Source organism: Cavia porcellus, unplaced genomic scaffold (assembly GCF_034190915.1).
Source record: "Cavia porcellus strain 051 isolate PalLab524CR breed Dunkin Hartley unplaced genomic scaffold, mCavPor4.1 scaffold_3, whole genome shotgun sequence".
NCBI lineage: Eukaryota > Metazoa > Chordata > Mammalia > Rodentia > Caviidae > Cavia > Cavia porcellus.
In genome coordinates this window covers 68,087,773-68,105,443 of record NW_026947486.1, presented here as the reverse complement: position 1 = coordinate 68,105,443, position 17,671 = coordinate 68,087,773, and the positions used below count along the sequence as shown (strand labels likewise).

Genomic DNA, 17,671 nt, shown 5'->3' with positions numbered 1-17,671 from the left:
AAATAATCCTAAAATTCATTTGGAACTGGAAGAGATCTAGAAAAGCGTAGGCAATTCTAGGCAACCAAGGTAAGGCAGAAGGTATCACAATCCCTGACCTGAAATCATACTACAAAGCTACTGTGATAAAATCAGAATGGTAATTGCAAAAAAAAAAAATCAGATTTCATGATCAATGGAACAGATTGAAAACTGAAGAAATAATGCCAGACATACTTATCTTTGACTAATGTGCTAAACATGTTCACTGAAAGAAAACAGCCTCTTTAATAAATGGTGCTAGAAAAATTGGCTTTCTACATCCTAATGATTAAAATTAGACCCACGTCTTTCATTATGCACTAAAATAAAACCAAAATGTATCAAAGGCCAAACTATTAAAACAGAAATGTTAAATCTGCTGGAAGATAGAATAGGTAGAGCTCTTGAAGACATTAGTGTAGGCAAAGACTTGATGTACAAAATCCCAGTTGCATAGAAACTATCACAAAGAATCAAAAACTGGGATCTCATCTTATCAAAAACCTTTTGCACAACAAGAGAAACTACCAACAGAGTGAAAAAACAACCCACAGTGTGGGGAAAAATATTTGCTATTTGTTCCTCAGACAAAAGACTAGTATCTAGAACAAATAAAAAAAATCAGATCCCCCAAATTTAGACATTCAATCCAAGAATTGCCACCTGAAATGACTATGCAATTCTCAGATGAAGCAGAAATGGCAAATAAATATATGAAAAAATGTTCACCATCACTGGTCATTTGATGAGAGTTGCAAATTAAAACAATTCTGAGATTCCATCTCACCCCAGAAAATATTATTATCAAGACATCAACCCTTGACAAATATTGGTGGGGGTGTGGAAAAAAAGAATACTTCTCTGCTGTTGGTGGGAGTTTATAATGGTACCACCACTATAGAAATTAGTGTAACGATTACTCAAAAACACAGGACCATTCAATATAGCTACCCTTCTACATATTTTCCTAAAAGAACTAAATGCATCACACCACAGCAATACACTAACACCTATGTTTATAATGGCACAGTTTGTAATACCTACATCTTATAAACAACCCAAGTGTCCATCAGTTGATGAATGGACAAAGAAAATATGAACCAGGCTCCACCATGGGGATTGGGAAGAAATTTAGCAAGAAACAGAATCATGCCTTCCCTGAGCCAGGGTCCACCTGGGGATGGGGAAGATATTCAGCAAGAAGCAGAATCACACCTTCCCATGAGCCAGCCTATACGCAGGCTGGGAAACCAGAAGCGAATACTACCCTTCTCCCCGCGGTAAGCAACAGGCTGATTCGGAGGACTCATGGTGAAATGATAGCAATTGAGGTGAAAGGAATAGCAAGATGCTTGCATTGTTTGGTTGATTTTTCAGACCTGGGGCTGATGGTCTGAGCATCTACATGAAGAGTGACAGTATGCACTGTGCCAACTGTGAGGGATTTTCTCCTGTCTTGTTTTTGAAAGTCAATGTTTGTTCCATTTTACTGTTTTTATTTCTGTGTCTGGTAACGTGAGCAAATATTTTTAAAATGACAGTGTGCGTTGTAACAACCAATGCTAAATTTCTATCATATTGTTTTGAAAATCTATATAGCTATTGTTGTCATTTTGCTTTTGTTGTTGTTGTTAGGTTTGTTAACTTCTTGTTTTAGCTGGTTTTTTTCTTTTTTTCTCTTTAAAATGAAATTTTAAAAAGAAAATATGGTCTTTTTTACACTGGAGCACTACTATACCCTAAAAAGGATAACTTTGAGACATTTCTACTTGGATGCACCTTGAGACCATACTCTTAAGTTAAGTAAATCACATGTGCAGATATCATACTGTTTCTTGGTGTGAGAAACCAAACGTGTAAATGAGGGCCAAAACGTATAAAAGATATTGTGAATAGAAAAAAATGTTCAAATAGGAAGGGAATGAGGGAGGGGGAGTAGGAAAGGAAGGAAGCAAAAGAAAAAGTGGCAAAAAAAGGAAAAATGGAAACAATGCTTTTGTAAATAAGGAGAAGAAGAGGGGTTGAGGGAAGGTGGAGGAAGGGGAAAAATAATCAATTTATATTACGCACACATCCAAATTCCCTATAATGAATGTGATCAATATGTATACCTAAAAAGTACCAACATACTTAATTAAATTTAAAAAAGAAAAAAGTAAAACTCACATACAGCTTTGTATAGCTGTTATGGAACAAAGTATGGGCATTCCTCAGAGAATAAAACATAGGACTACCGTATGATCCACCAGTCTCACTGTCGGGTACATATTCAAAAGAAATGAAATCAGCTTGTTGAAGAGACATTCTTACTCCCACTTTCACTGCACCACTATGCACAAAAGCAAAAAATGGAAACAATCAAATGTTCGGTGGATGAGCAGATAATACAAAATGTGATACAGAGTAGGGGATACAGCTCAATGGTAGGTTAGGTAAGGCCTAGGTTCAATTCCTACCATAGAAGGAAGGAGGGAAAGACAGAAAGAAGGGAGGGAGGCAAAGAGGGAGTAGAGAGGGCAGCCTATGATTAATAAAAGGTAGATGAAACTGGAGATTATTATATTAAATGAAATAAGCCAAGCACAGAAAGACTGGTACTGCATGATCTCATTTACATGTGTCACCAAGGAAAGATGATTTCATAGAATTTGAGAGTTCAGTGATGGCTACCAGAGATTGGGAGATTAGAAGACAGAGTGACATGAGGAAAGGCTGATAAATAGGTACTTAAGTTACAATTAAATAGGAAAAGGAAATTTAGTGTGAAATTGTACTCTATGGTGACTATAGATAATTATGATATACATTTCAAAATGCTAAAAAAATTTTTAAATGTTTACATCACAAAGAAATGATAAATATCTGAAATTAAAACTTATTTAAATGGGGCTGGGGATCTAGCTCAGCGGCATAAGCACCTGCCTTGCAAGCAGGCAGTCGTGAGTTTGATCCCCAGTACCGATAAAAAGGAAAAAGACAAAAAAAAAAAAACTTATTTAAACATTACACAAAATATATATGTACCAAAACTTCAAATAGTACTCCATAAATACATACAATTTTATGTAACAGTTAAATTATTTTTAATTTTAAAAAGTTCTGAAAAGTGAAAGTATTATTTAACTATCAAGTTTTAAAGCAACCACTAAAAAAAATGCCATAAATTATGCAATAAGCTTTCCAAATATTACAGCTTAGTGAATATGTCAAAGATTTTTAAAATACTGATAGCTGTTAATCCATTAATCCTCATGAAGAAAGTGGTAATGGCTTTAAAAATTAAAAAAATATAAAATAAGAAAGTTCAAGGAAACACGCGCCAGGCAAAATCACTATGTAAACTTATTAAATGAACAAACAATATACCTACACATATTGATTTGAGTTAATCTATAATAAAAAGAACAGAGACAGTCTCATTAAATAAAATCTGAATACACAAATACTAAAGTAGGAGAAATACATGTAGATACTAAACTAAGAGATGCTAAGTAGTAGAGATGTTGAAATAAAGGTACAAATAAATGCAAAAGTAATGGAAAGTTTCATAAGATTTTTTAATCTAGTCTTCCTAGTGTATATACTCCCTGAAGGTGGGGAATCATTCTTAGTCACTTTTATCCATAAATGTCCAGTACAAAACAATTTTGTGGATTGTATACATCCATAAGGGTAGAAACAGAAAAAATATATAAACATAATTATTGAACACTTAGGATTTGCTGAACAAGTGTAAACATTATATTGATACTCAGCAAAGACTTGGATCCACAGTATCCTAACTAACATGAAAAACCCCAAATGTGCACAGCATTCAAAGCATTATAGGAAAGCTCAACTTGGCTGGATAATGTAATGAAAAAGGTTGGATGAGTGCAAAGATCACAACTGACCTTCGAAATCAGGTAAAGAATGAACGTAGCAAAAAATAGCAATTCAAGGGGCTAGATTATAGCTCAGTATTAGAACAGGTTTAATCTTCAGCGTGTGTGCATGTATACACACACAAAAGAAAAGAAAAGAAAAATAAACAAAAATGGCGAGGTTGGGTATGTAATTGAGTGGTGGAGCACTTGTGTGGTATGTGACAGACCCGGAATCTGATTACCAGTACCACAAAATAAAAGGCAGTAGCAAGTGGATAAATAGTTTGTAACAACAATAATGTAATGTTTACTCTTATGAAATTTCTTACATAAATTCTCATTTTACCCTCACAATGATCTATGAAATTGGTATTATTTCCCCCTTTTCCGATGAATAAATTAAGGCTCAGAGGTCACTACTTGGTTGAAAGTCAAATTCTGGACCTGAGTCCAGAAGCCAAGTTTTAAAGACTCTGAATAATACCACAAAAAAACCATGAAACTTGTCTGAGTAGATATATCAGAAAATGGCAAGATTCTACTACATGAAATACATGTATATATTTAGTGGTTTTGGACTACAATCAGAGATGTATTGCTAGTTCTGTGTGCTGAGAAGAGCTAGAGGCCCATGATACCACTACGGCAATGAGTATGCCTCGCACTCAGATATTGGTTTCTAAATACCATTATTTAATGAAATAAATTAGAGTTCTTTAGAGAAATGGCTGATTCCAGGACTGGAACAAGAACAGTAGAAATGAGCTTAGCTCATTTTGTGCTACTAGAAAACAAGAGGGTGCTCAAACAATAATAGGAATACAACAACACACGGTGGCAACTTCCTGTAATCCTAGCTCTTGGGAAGCAGGAAGATCAAAAGTTTGAGGCCATCCTGGGCTACAGAGAAAATTCAAGACCAGCTTGGATACATACTGAGATCCTGTCTCAGAAATGTTGAAAAACATGATGGAAAATACTGAAATACTGAAACACTGAAACACTGAAAATACATTAAAGCCAGTTGAAGGAATGTCTGCTAGCCAAATCTGGAGTAATTTCAGCCAAAACAAAATCTATAAAAAGATTATCCTTAATTATACTCCATATGTTAAACAAATATTCATCAACTCTCTATTACTATAAGCCAGTGAGCAGACAAATATAAATAGAAAAATAATTTAAAAATTAATACTGGAGAAGAAAGTTATACAGTAAAATTCAATTAAGTAGTTAATGTAGAATATAAGAATTTAAAACACCATTTGGTAAATATTACTGCAATAATTATTTAACCTAGAATCACCAATAGATGATAAAATTAGTGAACAAATGAATGTATGATGAGAAATATATTGTTTGCACTGTCTTACAATATTGCCTTGTATAGTCTTGACAGACCTGCTCATTCTGTAAATACAAAAGTCAGAAATAATGATGTTATAGCAGATAAATCCTGCAGACATTATTGTAACCAAGTTATCTAATTTAACTCAAGGTAAAGAGTTTTGTTTGTGTCTTGCATATACAGAAATCAACAGCCAAATAAAAACACAAGAAAAAGCATACACTCTTATACAGTTCCAGAACAGATACATACTGATACATAAAAAAGATGAACAAGGCTAAAGATACACAGGTATTTGAGTGACCAGAACCAGAGCAGGTAAACTGATAAAAACACAATATCAAAGTGAGTATTTCAGGCAAAAATGTGCTTCCATGCCCACATACCCTGCTTTTTTACAACAGACACATTCCTGAAAAGTTCAGCATAAGGGAATTACTGTAGAAACTTAGTAATTAAACATAAGGCAAATATTTCTCAAAATATTTACTTTTTCTCTTATACTTGGGATTGAACTCAGGCTCTTTGCACTGAGGTGTATCCCTGACCTATTTTTATTTTTTTATTTGGAGAAAGGTTCTCCCTAAGTTTTCCAGGCTACTCTTGAACTTGCATGCTCCTGTCACAGATTCTCAGAGTACTGTAATTACAGAGAGTGCCACCACGCCCTGCAAACTTAACTTTATATATATTGTGATTGCATAAAATCATACAATCTGCAGCAGCGACTGGTTGTAGATTTTATAAAATTACTTCACTTTTAACAGATACAGATACAGAGATCAAATTCTGTTCTTTTTAAATCCAAAGCTCTTTTCATTATGCTATGCTGCTTCTCCTAAAGCTGGCTAAATGTATAACCCTCATTATTTCTATTGCACCCTTTTTCTCAAAAAAATTAGTAGCAGTGATCTACACAGTGAACCTTAAATAAATCTCTATAGATTGCACAAAAAGGAGGCACTACAGGACAGTTGGTAAAGGCAAGAAATCTAGAATCAAGTTATCGGAATTCACATTTTCTAGCTCTATAACTTATTGCTAATGCTTTATGAAACCTCTATGATTTTTAGTTTTCTTATCTGTAAAGTGCAAATAACAGTATGTACCTCATACATGTGTTGTGAAAACTTGGAAGAGCAATTGATTAGCATATATGAAGCTTTAGGTTCAATCTCCAGTACCACACACACACATACACAAATAAATATAATATACATTACTGTACTCACAGCACAGTGTCATGTACATAATAAACAAAGTGAAAACTACAATGATAATGAAGACAACGATGGCAAATTCTTCCTTTGGAGCAGTATACTTCATGGAAAAATAGTTATTTCATGGCCACCAAGCAAACTCCTGTCTTTGATGAAGTTTTACCATTGGTCACCAGGCGCATGGTTCATTTATATTGTCATAAACTGTCCACCCTACTGGGCAAAAAACAATTTAGTAATATTTCTGTAGAAGTAATATAATTTTTAATACTATAAATGTATCTAAGTACATATCCTTGTGTCAAATGAGTCTGTACAAGTGTAATTATCTTTACATGAAAATACTCCATTTCAATTGCTAGAAATGACTTTTTCAACCAACAGGTACTAAAGTCTTGTGCTAACCTTTTAATTTACAGGAATAGTTTATTTCACCTAATGAACTCGTTATCTAAAAAAATCTTCCACATAACTGTGATACCCAAATTTTGGAGGAGTTCAAGATAAAGAAATGTAAAGCTAGGGATTTAGCTCAGTGGCATAAACACCTGTCAAGCAAGCATGAGGTCGTGAGTTTGATCCCTGGTACCAGAACAACAATAACAGCAACAAAAAGGTAAAGGAATCTATATAACCATGGAAAAGGAAAGCAGTTTAAGTAGGAATGCACTTTGTAATATAAGAGTCTCTATACTAGACTACTTCAGTTAACTATTAGCTCCACTACTATCCAATATTACTTTGAATAAGGTCACCAATATCCCTGGCACGGTATGGAGAAGAGATACCATTCATATTTTTGAGATGATTAAAACATTCATCTTAACTACTGATGTGTGAAGCAGGAAAAATAAATCCCTCGTTTTAACAGAGGCACTGTATTTTGATAGGAAAAATGGAATTAAGCTGTTCTTTAAAATTATATAAGAAGAAAATGGGAAAAATGTGCTTTACTTCATGAACATTCAACTGTTACTTTAGAAATCTAAGAAAACAAACTCGCTCCTAAATTCTATCAATCATTTAACATAACATAAATTGACTTTATATGAATTGGCATGCACTGCTGTTATACACACTTGTATAGTACATATCAGTTGTACATTTATTAACAGCAAGATCAAAAAAGAAAAATATTTAATGAATCTTTCACAAAATCGTTTCCCCTCAGCCAAATACCTGAGGAGTAGGTACCAAGTGGGTCTCAAAAAGAACTATTTTCAACAGCACAACTGTAACTTAATCCTACAGTGTGTAACCCTATTGACTGGCTAAACCTTATCCATTAGAGATGTTGAGCATGAAATAGCTCTTGTAAATCATTTACCTACTTGGATGATGGAAAATTATGCAATGCATAAATTAAAATATTAGATATACATGACTTTTCAGTATATTTGCCACGATCATAAAATAAAAGTTAGTGTATAAAATATAAAAGTTAGTGTATTTTGAGTACACACTTGATGAAAGATGTTAGAAAGATGTGATGTGAGGTGAGCTAAGTACTATAGGGAAACTACACTTACTTAACAGTGGACCCCGTTAAGCTATAACATAGCAGCTGCACATAACAAATTGAGTCACCCAACCATGTGAAGGCCTAAACCATAATATCATATTAAAGTATTTTTAAACCCCCCATTATGATTACTCAATTACAAAATTTAAATAATTTGTCAGACTTATTCTTTAGAGGTTCAGTGAAATTAAGGGTGATAGGCTTCAGGCTAGTGGCAAAGCTACTCATTCCCCTGTATCTGCCCTCTTATCAGAAAGACAAGGAATGAGAATACCCTGATACCCTTTGAAAGATATATCGACGCTTTAATTCTACATTCTTAAAATCAAGTGGAATTTTACCTCTGTCCCTTCACAGGTACCTTCTTCTCACTGGTCCTTTTAATTTAGAATGCACATTCTCCTTTGAAAACACACAATTCTTTTCTTTTAATTTGGTGAAGTTTAGTTCTTAAATGGGTGATGGACAAATACTAGATTTATTCCAGTGCCTTTTAGAATTAAAAAAAAAAAAAAAAGGAAACAAGAGCCCATAACTTGAAAAAAGGAGAAAAATAAAAGCTAAAGTCTGAAGCCATCTGTCTTTGTTTCATTCTTCCTAATATGTTACCTTAGCATTTGTATAACAAGGCTGTCAAAGGGGGAAAGAAAGCAGGTTAGTAGCTATATTGACCTAACGGGGATACATTCATATTGCTTAAGGAAAAAGTAAAAGAGAACTTCAAACGGGAGTTTAACACTTTGATAGAAGAACTATTTTAGAAGAGTTAAAATATTAAACTATAGGCAAAGTTGAAAGAGTGTGTGGGCTGCACACAAGTAGTGAAAAGGTTAGGCAGGGACACACCCGAGGGCGGAGGGAAGGAAAAGTTTTAAATACTTAGCAGAGGCTAGTGAGAAATTAATGAGTCCTGCACCCTGGCTCTGCTCCTGCCCCAGAAGAGCTAGCTTTAGAGAAGCAAGCGGCCCTATTTTTAAACACCTAAAACTCTCCCTTGAGCTTTAGAAGGCTTGCCTTATCAGCGTCGTAAATAATATTTACGCCTGAATAATTGAAAGCAAATCTGAGTTCCCTAGCGAAGGTCAAGGAGAAAAAGAAGTAAAAGGACAAGAAGTGATTTCAGCGCGAGTGTGCGGTGATTCGGACTGGGGGAGGACTTACCGCAGCCTCTGCCGGCTGCCCCCAAAGACTCAGGGCCAGTGAGAACAAGCCGGCAGCCAGACTGACTCCACGCAGTTTCATTCTTCCCCAGCTCCTGCAGCTCCTTCAGCACCAGCATGAAGTCCCTGGCTGACTCTGACCGACTGACATAATCTTGAGGATTTATTGAGAGAAAGCTTGAGCCAGAGTGGGTCAGCGGGTGTTCCAATTGTGCCGGTCTTCTTGGGTGGAAAAAAAAAAAAAAGAAGCTTTTTAAGAGTAGAGCAGAAAAAAATAAAAAGAAAAAGAAGTAGCTGTGCTCACCTCCTCCTTTTGCTCCCCAAAGCCCGTCTCTCGGGAGCACCTTTCCCTTCCGTTCAGACTTGCAAACTTTTTCCTCACTCAAGTCCCACAGATCTACTTTCCTCCGTCTCATCCCCTCAGCGTTCCTCACTGATCCCTCCACGCCAGCACAGGGGAATTTCAGTATCACTCCGCCACAGCTTTAGTCTGCACTAGCAACCTGTGAGGGAGTGACGCTCAGTTATTTGGAGGGGGGAAACTTCTAGACTAGTGGACTATTATGAGTCCAACCAGGAAGCCTTTCTTTTTGTTCATTTGCACCTCACGTTGAGTCTACTCTTTACTGCTCCGTTCTGCTGTTCTTCATGTGAGCATCAAGCCAATAACAAATAGACCTAACCTGGGACTACTTTTTAAGCGGACGAATCTCAGGAAGAAAGATTGCACTTTTATTGTTAATCATTAGAAACAAATTTTGGTGACTGCTCTCTGGGTTAAGGGTCTTTTCTGTCTTCCAAGTGCTCGCTGGGCAACGTTTCTATACACAAGCATAAGATTTGAAAATATTGGAAATCTATACTTATAAATGGAGACAAAAATAAAAATATATGTGAGTATGTGTGTGATACATGTATAAGATTAGGAAGCATTCTCCAGGTTAGCAATTATTATATGATTGAATGTTATGTGTAATACGGTCACATCTTTTTACTCAGGTATGTTGTGTGCCACAATATTTACCTCCCCCCTTGAACTACTATTAAAGGTATTGACTGTTGTATTTCAGAAGGATTTATAGCAGAGAATTTAATAGCATTAGTCAGTTTTCTTCAGAATGAACACAAAACTTAATTGGAAATATGTGTATGTAGCTGATGGAAGTTGAATCTAACATTACTTTGATAATTCTGATTGATTCTTTTTAAAATATCAAATGGCCCAAGAACTATTCATGTGGACCCTGGAGGATCTTTCAGGAATTTGCTGAAGAATTATTTGAAATATTTTTCTTATCTCAGTCTCTAGTGTTAACTTCTTTAGAGACTCACATTTTGGATCTGTTTTGTGCAGAACCATACATCTCTAGGTTCTATTGATCGGAAAGTAGATTTACAACTCCATAAATACCCTTCCCTTACCAAGTGCTTAGTTTGCAGTCAATTACTGTATGCATTTGGACTTATGTTCAAGGGCACCTTTGGGTCTATCTATGTATTAGTGTGCCTAACTCTGTGTAATGTTAACAGTGCTTTATGGAAGTATCTGATGCCCAGTTGTTTAAGTAGTCTTGTTTAGGTCTCTAGAGACCTATGCGTGAAGTTGTGGCGACGCTTGGGAACGTGTGTAGAAGTGGCTGAAAGTGAGAAAGACTACTGGCTGCCGAGGGGGGATGACTGACAGGAGAAGGCTCCGCCCCTTCCCACTACATTCCTTTCTCTCCAGGCGCCTGGAACTATCTCCTGAGTGCTGCAAGTTGTAGCGGGCACCGCTGAGTTCTTATCTAGAAGCTGATTTTATTTGCTTCTAAATTGAGCCGCTTTGCCCCCTTACTTTGTCCTGAATAAGAAAGCAGCCGCACATCAGCGAGCCCCATGAGAGAGCGCCGCGGAGCTGCTTAGAGTCTCCCAGGACCCAGCTCCCGAGGAGCAGCAAGCATGTACCCTGGGTGAGCTGTTGCTGCCCAGAACTCCAGCTTCCCTCCTCTTTTCTACTTTGGGTTACTTTGCAGGCCAGGACTGTATTTGTACTTCTGTCACTACAAAGAAAGTGGGAGCCGGCATCAAAATGGTTTGGGTGACTAATGGCAGGCACAGGACCCTGAAGCCCAAAGAGCCCATATGCTCACCCTCCTTCTCCCTTTAGGTTGTGGTTACTCCTGGTTTCCTTGTGCCTGATGGAGGAACTGGCAGAAGCGGTGAGTCTTCTTCTGACCCCATTTTCTGCTTTTTTGGCCCCCACCTCTTCCCTCCCTCTTGTGTGTGTCTAAGGGGTTACAGAGAGTTACACCACTAAACTCAGTTCACATCACTCTCCTTTGTAATGGGAGTTAATAGAGTTCTTGGAAAGCAATAGCGAGATCAATGTTTGTCTATTGCCTTTGGGACCCAGCTATCCTCCTGTCCTAAAACTCCGTAACAGGTTAGAGAAATAAAAATAAAAGCTACAAGATTTACACATTTCTGAGCCTATTCTGTATAACTTAAAATGACTGATGTCTGAAGCCTTACTCTACATCAATCTGCAAAGCAGAAGAAACCTAATTTTCTTCATTCTACAAGAGCATGAATTGGCACATAACCTTAACAGTGAGAAGACAGCACCAAAAGTGGGACTTGAAAGTGCTGTAAATATTACATTCATTAAACTTAATATTTTGCTTGGAAGTCTACGGACAGTGACAGGAACTGACTGATATAACTAGGCGGTGTTCAGTTTCTAATTGATGTTTCCTTTTTTTCTGGTTTTCTGCATCTTTAGAAAGTTAGTGTTTAAAACAACAAAATAATTCTAAAAGTTAACATTTATAGGCTGTTTGGATATCATCCATCAAATCATCCAGAGACTTTAGTCATAGGAATTTCTTTAGGTATTTGGCTGAAAAAAAGTTTAATGGATTCCAGAAAGAAGCAAAACCTTCAGTGAAATTTCTAGGATAATTTCACAAAGATAGAGTGACCCAAATAATCAGAAATGCTACAGTTTTCTAGTTATATTGGGTAATACACTGGCATAGGTAAACTTAACTGTTGAGTTCAAATATGAAGTTGTTCAACTGTTGAGTACTATTACACTGCTATATTTAAAAAACTCTTAAGGATAGACAAAGTCATTTACTGTGTAGAAGACCAATTATATTTCAAATGTTTATCTAGTGAGTTTTGATAGTTTTAACCAATTGGCTCTATTTATAAATATTTTAAAATATAATTTTCGGAACCATGCTTAATTCAACTTTATAAAACTGCCCAATACATTTATGAAAAAATGGATTCCTGTAACTTGGTGTATGATGTCTTTATAAGAAAATATCAGAATAAGGTGAGATGGTTACTCATATGAAGTAAGGATAATGCCAGAAAGCTTAGAATTTTAAAATTCTGAGACATCATAATCCAGAACACCACTCTCAAATATATTCTAGATTTTGAAAGCAGAAATGATGATGTTAGGCTTTATACACTTTTCCAGATGATTGTTCCAGTATTCTACTGATGTATTACCTCGAGGTTCAATACTGCATTTATAAAAAGTGCTGAAGTTTGCCAGGGTTTTAGTTCAGTGGCCTCAGCACCTGCATGGCAAGCTCAAGGTAGTGAGTTCAATCCCTGGCACAAAAATAAATAAATAAATAAATGTGCTGAGGTTAATTAGTTTACAATTTGACCTGAAATCTTGCCACTTATAAATATGTCATCCTTGGGCAAAAAGTATCTCTCAACATAAGCTTTACTTTTTGATCTGCCTTATCTTATTCATCATACTTTTGAGAAAAGCACCACAGATCATTCTAGATAGCTGAAAACTTCCTAGATACTGCATGCCTCCATATGGTGGAGAATGATGTTTTAGGTTTTTCCAGGGATTATAAATGAGTCTCTGAAATCATTTTTTACAATGTTCTGCAATGTCAGTGTTAATGACCACAAGAAGACTAAAAGAAACCTTGAGATTCAATAATAATAGTTTATATTTTCCCTTAAGTGCAGAGCGGTTTACCTCATTGTTGTTTAATTTCATACAATGTCTTCTTGTTGTAAGGATTTTTAAATTTTTTAGTATTTTGGAAAATAGCAGAGAAAGACAGTCGTGACAGAAGATAACATTCTCAAGTGGAAGTTTTTCTTTTTTATTTTCTTTTACAGCCTTTGAACTGGACTCTCATCTGTAGTATTTGACACTTGTCTTCTATTCTCAATTTCCAGTTTATCTTACAAAATGTTTTTCATGTTTCAGACAGTTTTAAGATATTTGATTTTTCTGTACTTTAAGCAATACTAATTTACATAACTAAAGTAGTCAGGAACTCTGCAGCATTTCATTGTGAGAAAGTGTTTATAAATAGGATTATTTAGATGCTTTTGAGCAATTTTTTAGAATTTATATAACAGTCATATAAAGAAACAGAAAAGCTAAATACTGAATTCAGGATTTAGCAAAAATTTCCACTACATTTCTTTTAAAGGAGTGATGATCTTCACTCAAGTGAAATATCTGTAACTTGTCTGAATAACATAGATTGTGGGGTTTCAGGATATCCTGAATCATCTTTAGTTAAGCACCCAACTGCCCAATTAGTCAGGGTCCTTATGTTTTCCTTTCACTTTGTCCCTATCAGAATGTGCTTTCATAAAAGACTCAAATACAACCAAGTATACTTAAAGTAAAAATCCTAGTGGAAAACTTTTTTGGGTGGCAAGGAGGGTAAAGGAAGCAAATATATCTTTTTTTTTTTCTTCAGAAAACATAGATAATGGGCATTTAGCCATAAGCAAGTCAAAATCTGACTGAAATACCAGTTTCTTAAAGTTGTAACTTGTCCAGGTTGGTACTTTCCACTATGAGTTTCCTGGTCATTACAGCAGTCATCAAAGCTTGAACAACATGTTAAAAGGATACAGAGATGGAGAAAATGCCTTCTTACTTTAAAGATCAAGAGGAATATTTCTTGCTTGGGACTGTGTCTCTGTGAATTATTAAAGTTGTCTTCTGCTTTGCCTGCTAGTAAATATACTGAATAACCATAAATTATTGGACTATCTAACATATATATTTATATGTATGCAAGTATAGGATATCTATGAGATGACCAAGGATACTGATGAAGATGTATGAGTATACCATCAAGTAAATCATCAAATGACTATACACATAGACAATGCCTGAATAAGAATATATTATTAACACCACAACTATAATAAACAAATATAAATACTTTAAGATAAGAACAGAGACTCCAGCCCTTTTAAAAAAATTTTAAAAAAAAGATAAGAACAGAGAGTAATTTAGTGCATTACTAAAGAACTGTGTTACCATATCAAATTTATTAGGTATTTTGATAGTTGTACTTGAATATAGCTGTTTTCCATTGTAATGCTATGATTTTTTTTTGTATGCATTTAAGGAAAATTTTTTTTGCAATCCTGGGGATCAAATTCAGGGCTTCACACATGCCTAAGCATATACTCAAATACAAAGCTATCTGCTCAGTTCAAGAATATTGCTCTAAAAAGAAGCCAATAGGCTTCTCTAAACTGCCAAAATAATCCTTGGCATGCACAAGAACCCCAAATTTAAACAGTTTGTCTTTACAATAAACAAATTGTCACTTTCTATGGTTGGTCCAGGCAGGAAAGGACTTGTTTTGACTACAACAGCCAGCAATCTTTTAGTTTTAGTCACAATTATAGAGTCTCTGGAAAATATGCCCATATATTCTATAAACTCTGACAAGCCAAATCACAGGAGAAAAGTACACTATTGCTATAATCACCTTACTATAATAAAATAAAAATGATTGACTCAAATTAATAATACATATTATTTGCTGTTTATTTAAATTGTATAGATAATTTCACAATTTCACCTCCATATTTGGTGTATTAATTTGGAGTATAGATGATAATATATGTATACATATACATAGAAAGAACATATTAGAAATGTACTAAGCTATATTAAATTATTAAATGGATTTTACCTTACTGAATGTCTCAGTGAGTCATATCATAACACTTTAACTTGTTTTCAAGCTTAACTAAATATAAATTCAAGCCACAATAAACATGCACAAGACAAAATGGTGATCGAAAAACTAACCAGGAAAAATTATTCACCTTTCTTTTAACTCTTTAATCTGTTTTTCCTCTCAGGCTTCCTTTTTTTCTCATACAAATAATATTGAAATCACCATTATAAAAACATTTCAAAATCAAAAACCTGGCTGTCTATAGTGGCACAGTCTATACTCCTGGTCCTCCTGAGGCTGAGGCTGGAGGATTAGGAGTTTCAAGGCAGCCTGGTTTATATAGCAAATTTGAGGCTCCCCTGGACTACATAGTGACATCCCATCTCAAAAACCAAAATGAAGGAACAAAAAATAGAAAAACAAATTATCATTTCATTTACTTTAGTAACTCTCAATCCTTTGAATACTTTACAACCACATTCTTTTTTTTAATTTTATTTAAAAGAAAAAAGAGAAAAAACAAAACAAAACAAAGCAGTGTAAGGGTACAAGTAATACAGAACTACAAAAAAAAAAAACAGTAAGAAATCACCAGTTAATAGATTACAACCACATTCTTGACCACTGTTTTGCCTACTCATCTCTACAGCCATTAACCCTTCCCCAGCTACAGTCTATATTGAATCTACACCATTACTGCCCTATTTCAGTCTACTAATGGCTGCATAACTGCCTGGGTTTGTTTCAGTTTCTTTTCTCATTGTTGAGATAAAATATAAAACATTCCAAATTAAGGGAGGAAAGATTTATTTAGCTCACAGTTTGTAGAGGTTTCAGTCTATAATCAGCTAAATCCAAAGCAGGGTGGCATGACAGGACAACAGTTCATGGCAGCGGAAGACAGCAAAACCAATAAGAAAAAAAGGGACAGGAGAAAACCTCTTTTACTCCCTTATATTGGACAGGCTACCCACCCTAGGGATACAGGTCCAATTCCAGCACTAGAGAAAGAATCAATCACAATCTCTACATTCAGCTACCTATGAAAGGCCTGCTCCCATAACTGTATGAGGCTTTGGGAGTCATCCAGACAAACCATAACTGTTGTTTGCAGATTCCATTCTGCTTGACACCTTTACTGTGCTTTTTGGCATTTTCCAATCATTCAGAATCTTCCTTTTCCCTTTGATTTCCAGAATACTATAGCCCATGGTTCCCCTAATGCTTTTCTGAAACTTTTATTTATTCAACAAATATTTATTGAGCAACCACTGTATTTCAAGTGTTAGAGGCAGTGAACAAGTTAAGCATGATCTTTCATGTTAGAAAGCTTACATTCTTCCTCACTTCATGGTCCTAAAATTATGACTTTTGTCAGCACTTCACCCTTTGCCATTCTCTCTCCTCAGTGATTTTAACCTTGCCTCCTGTACATTCAATGATCACTGTCTCCAGCTGTTTTGAACTCCAGAACTGTGTTTCTAGTTGCCTACTGTCTTTGTACCTATCAGTGAATTGAAAGAGCTAGAGTTAGACCTGGAACTAGAACTGGAGCTGGAACTAGAGCTAGAGGTAGAGGTACAGATATAGATACAGATACAGATACAGATACAGATACAGATACAGATACAGATACACATACAGATACACATACAGATACAGATATCACAATCACTTAAAAGAGGACCAGGAGTTCAGAATAAACACTAAGCTGAAGAGTGTAGTTAATATTTTTTATTGCACCTAAAACAGTATATTTAACTATGAAAGTATTTTGTAGTGTTTCTCATGGATACTCCAAGCTATTGCAATCATTCTTATCATTGCTTTCTTCACCATCTACGCAGTTTCAACAAAAAACTATAGACTCAGTCATAAACCTTCATTATTTTCATCCTTCTCTGTCCATTATATTGATTTTATCAAAATTCTACTAAGTCTGGCTTTTACATTCATATTCTGTTAATTTCAAACCTTATCATAACTTGCAAACCCTTGACTCCTTCCTAATCTCTACACCACTAGAGTTATTTTACTAACAACAAATCAAATTATGTTATCTAATGATTTAAAATTTTGTGGACTTTAAAGCTTCCTTCCAAGATAAAATACACACTCTTTCATTTGGCAAATTTAAGTGCTGGTTTGTTGGCTGGTCTTGAATTTCTTCAGTTGGTCTTTGTCAAGGATATGTGTCTTATTTCTTCATTCAGTTTGAAAAATAGTTTTCTGGGATACATCAGTCTGGTTTAAAGACTGCCTCACTCTAGGCTCTTTTTGATTTGTGGGTCTATGTGGAAAAATCTGGTATAATTCTGATGAACTTTCCTTTATAGGTGATTTGTTTCTCTTTTCTAGCTGAATTTAATATTTGATTCTTGTGTTGGTTTTCTGGAATCCTGATTACTATATGCTATGATGTAGCATTTATTTTGGTCATGGCTATTTGAATTTCTATGTGCTTCATTTATTTGTATGTTAAATTTTTATCAATATTTAGGTAGTTTTCTTCCATTATTTCTATGAAGAATTTTCAATAGTATTTACACATTCTCCAGCTTTCTC

At 35.1% G+C, this 17,671-nt stretch overlaps 2 protein-coding genes across 5 annotated transcripts in view; one reads left to right on the top strand and one right to left on the bottom strand.

Annotated features, from left to right (window-relative positions):
* The window catches only part of Col4a5 (collagen type IV alpha 5 chain), a 230,895-nt gene extending 221,285 nt beyond the window's left edge, over positions 1-9,610 (bottom strand). The window contains exons 1-2 of one of the 2 annotated variants that reach the window (XM_063246265.1): positions 9,442-9,610; positions 9,139-9,359 (exon numbers count right to left, since the gene is read on the bottom strand). In XM_063246265.1, coding sequence (XP_063102335.1) covers positions 9,139-9,219 — 81 coding nt within the window. In that variant the 5' untranslated portion in view covers positions 9,220-9,359; positions 9,442-9,610. The remainder of the gene's footprint in view (positions 1-9,138; positions 9,360-9,441) is intronic. The other variant, XM_063246266.1, reaches the window with a different exon arrangement.
* Positions 9,611-10,863: 1,253 nt separating this feature from the next.
* Positions 10,864-17,671, top strand: part of Col4a6 (collagen type IV alpha 6 chain) — a 381,091-nt gene continuing 374,283 nt past the window's right edge. For all 3 annotated transcript variants that reach the window (XM_013150206.3, XM_013150205.3, XM_063246264.1), the window contains exons 1-2: positions 10,864-11,086; positions 11,284-11,335. In XM_013150206.3, the coding sequence (XP_013005660.1) occupies positions 11,076-11,086; positions 11,284-11,335 (63 nt within the window). In that variant the 5' untranslated portion in view covers positions 10,864-11,075. The remainder of the gene's footprint in view (positions 11,087-11,283; positions 11,336-17,671) is intronic.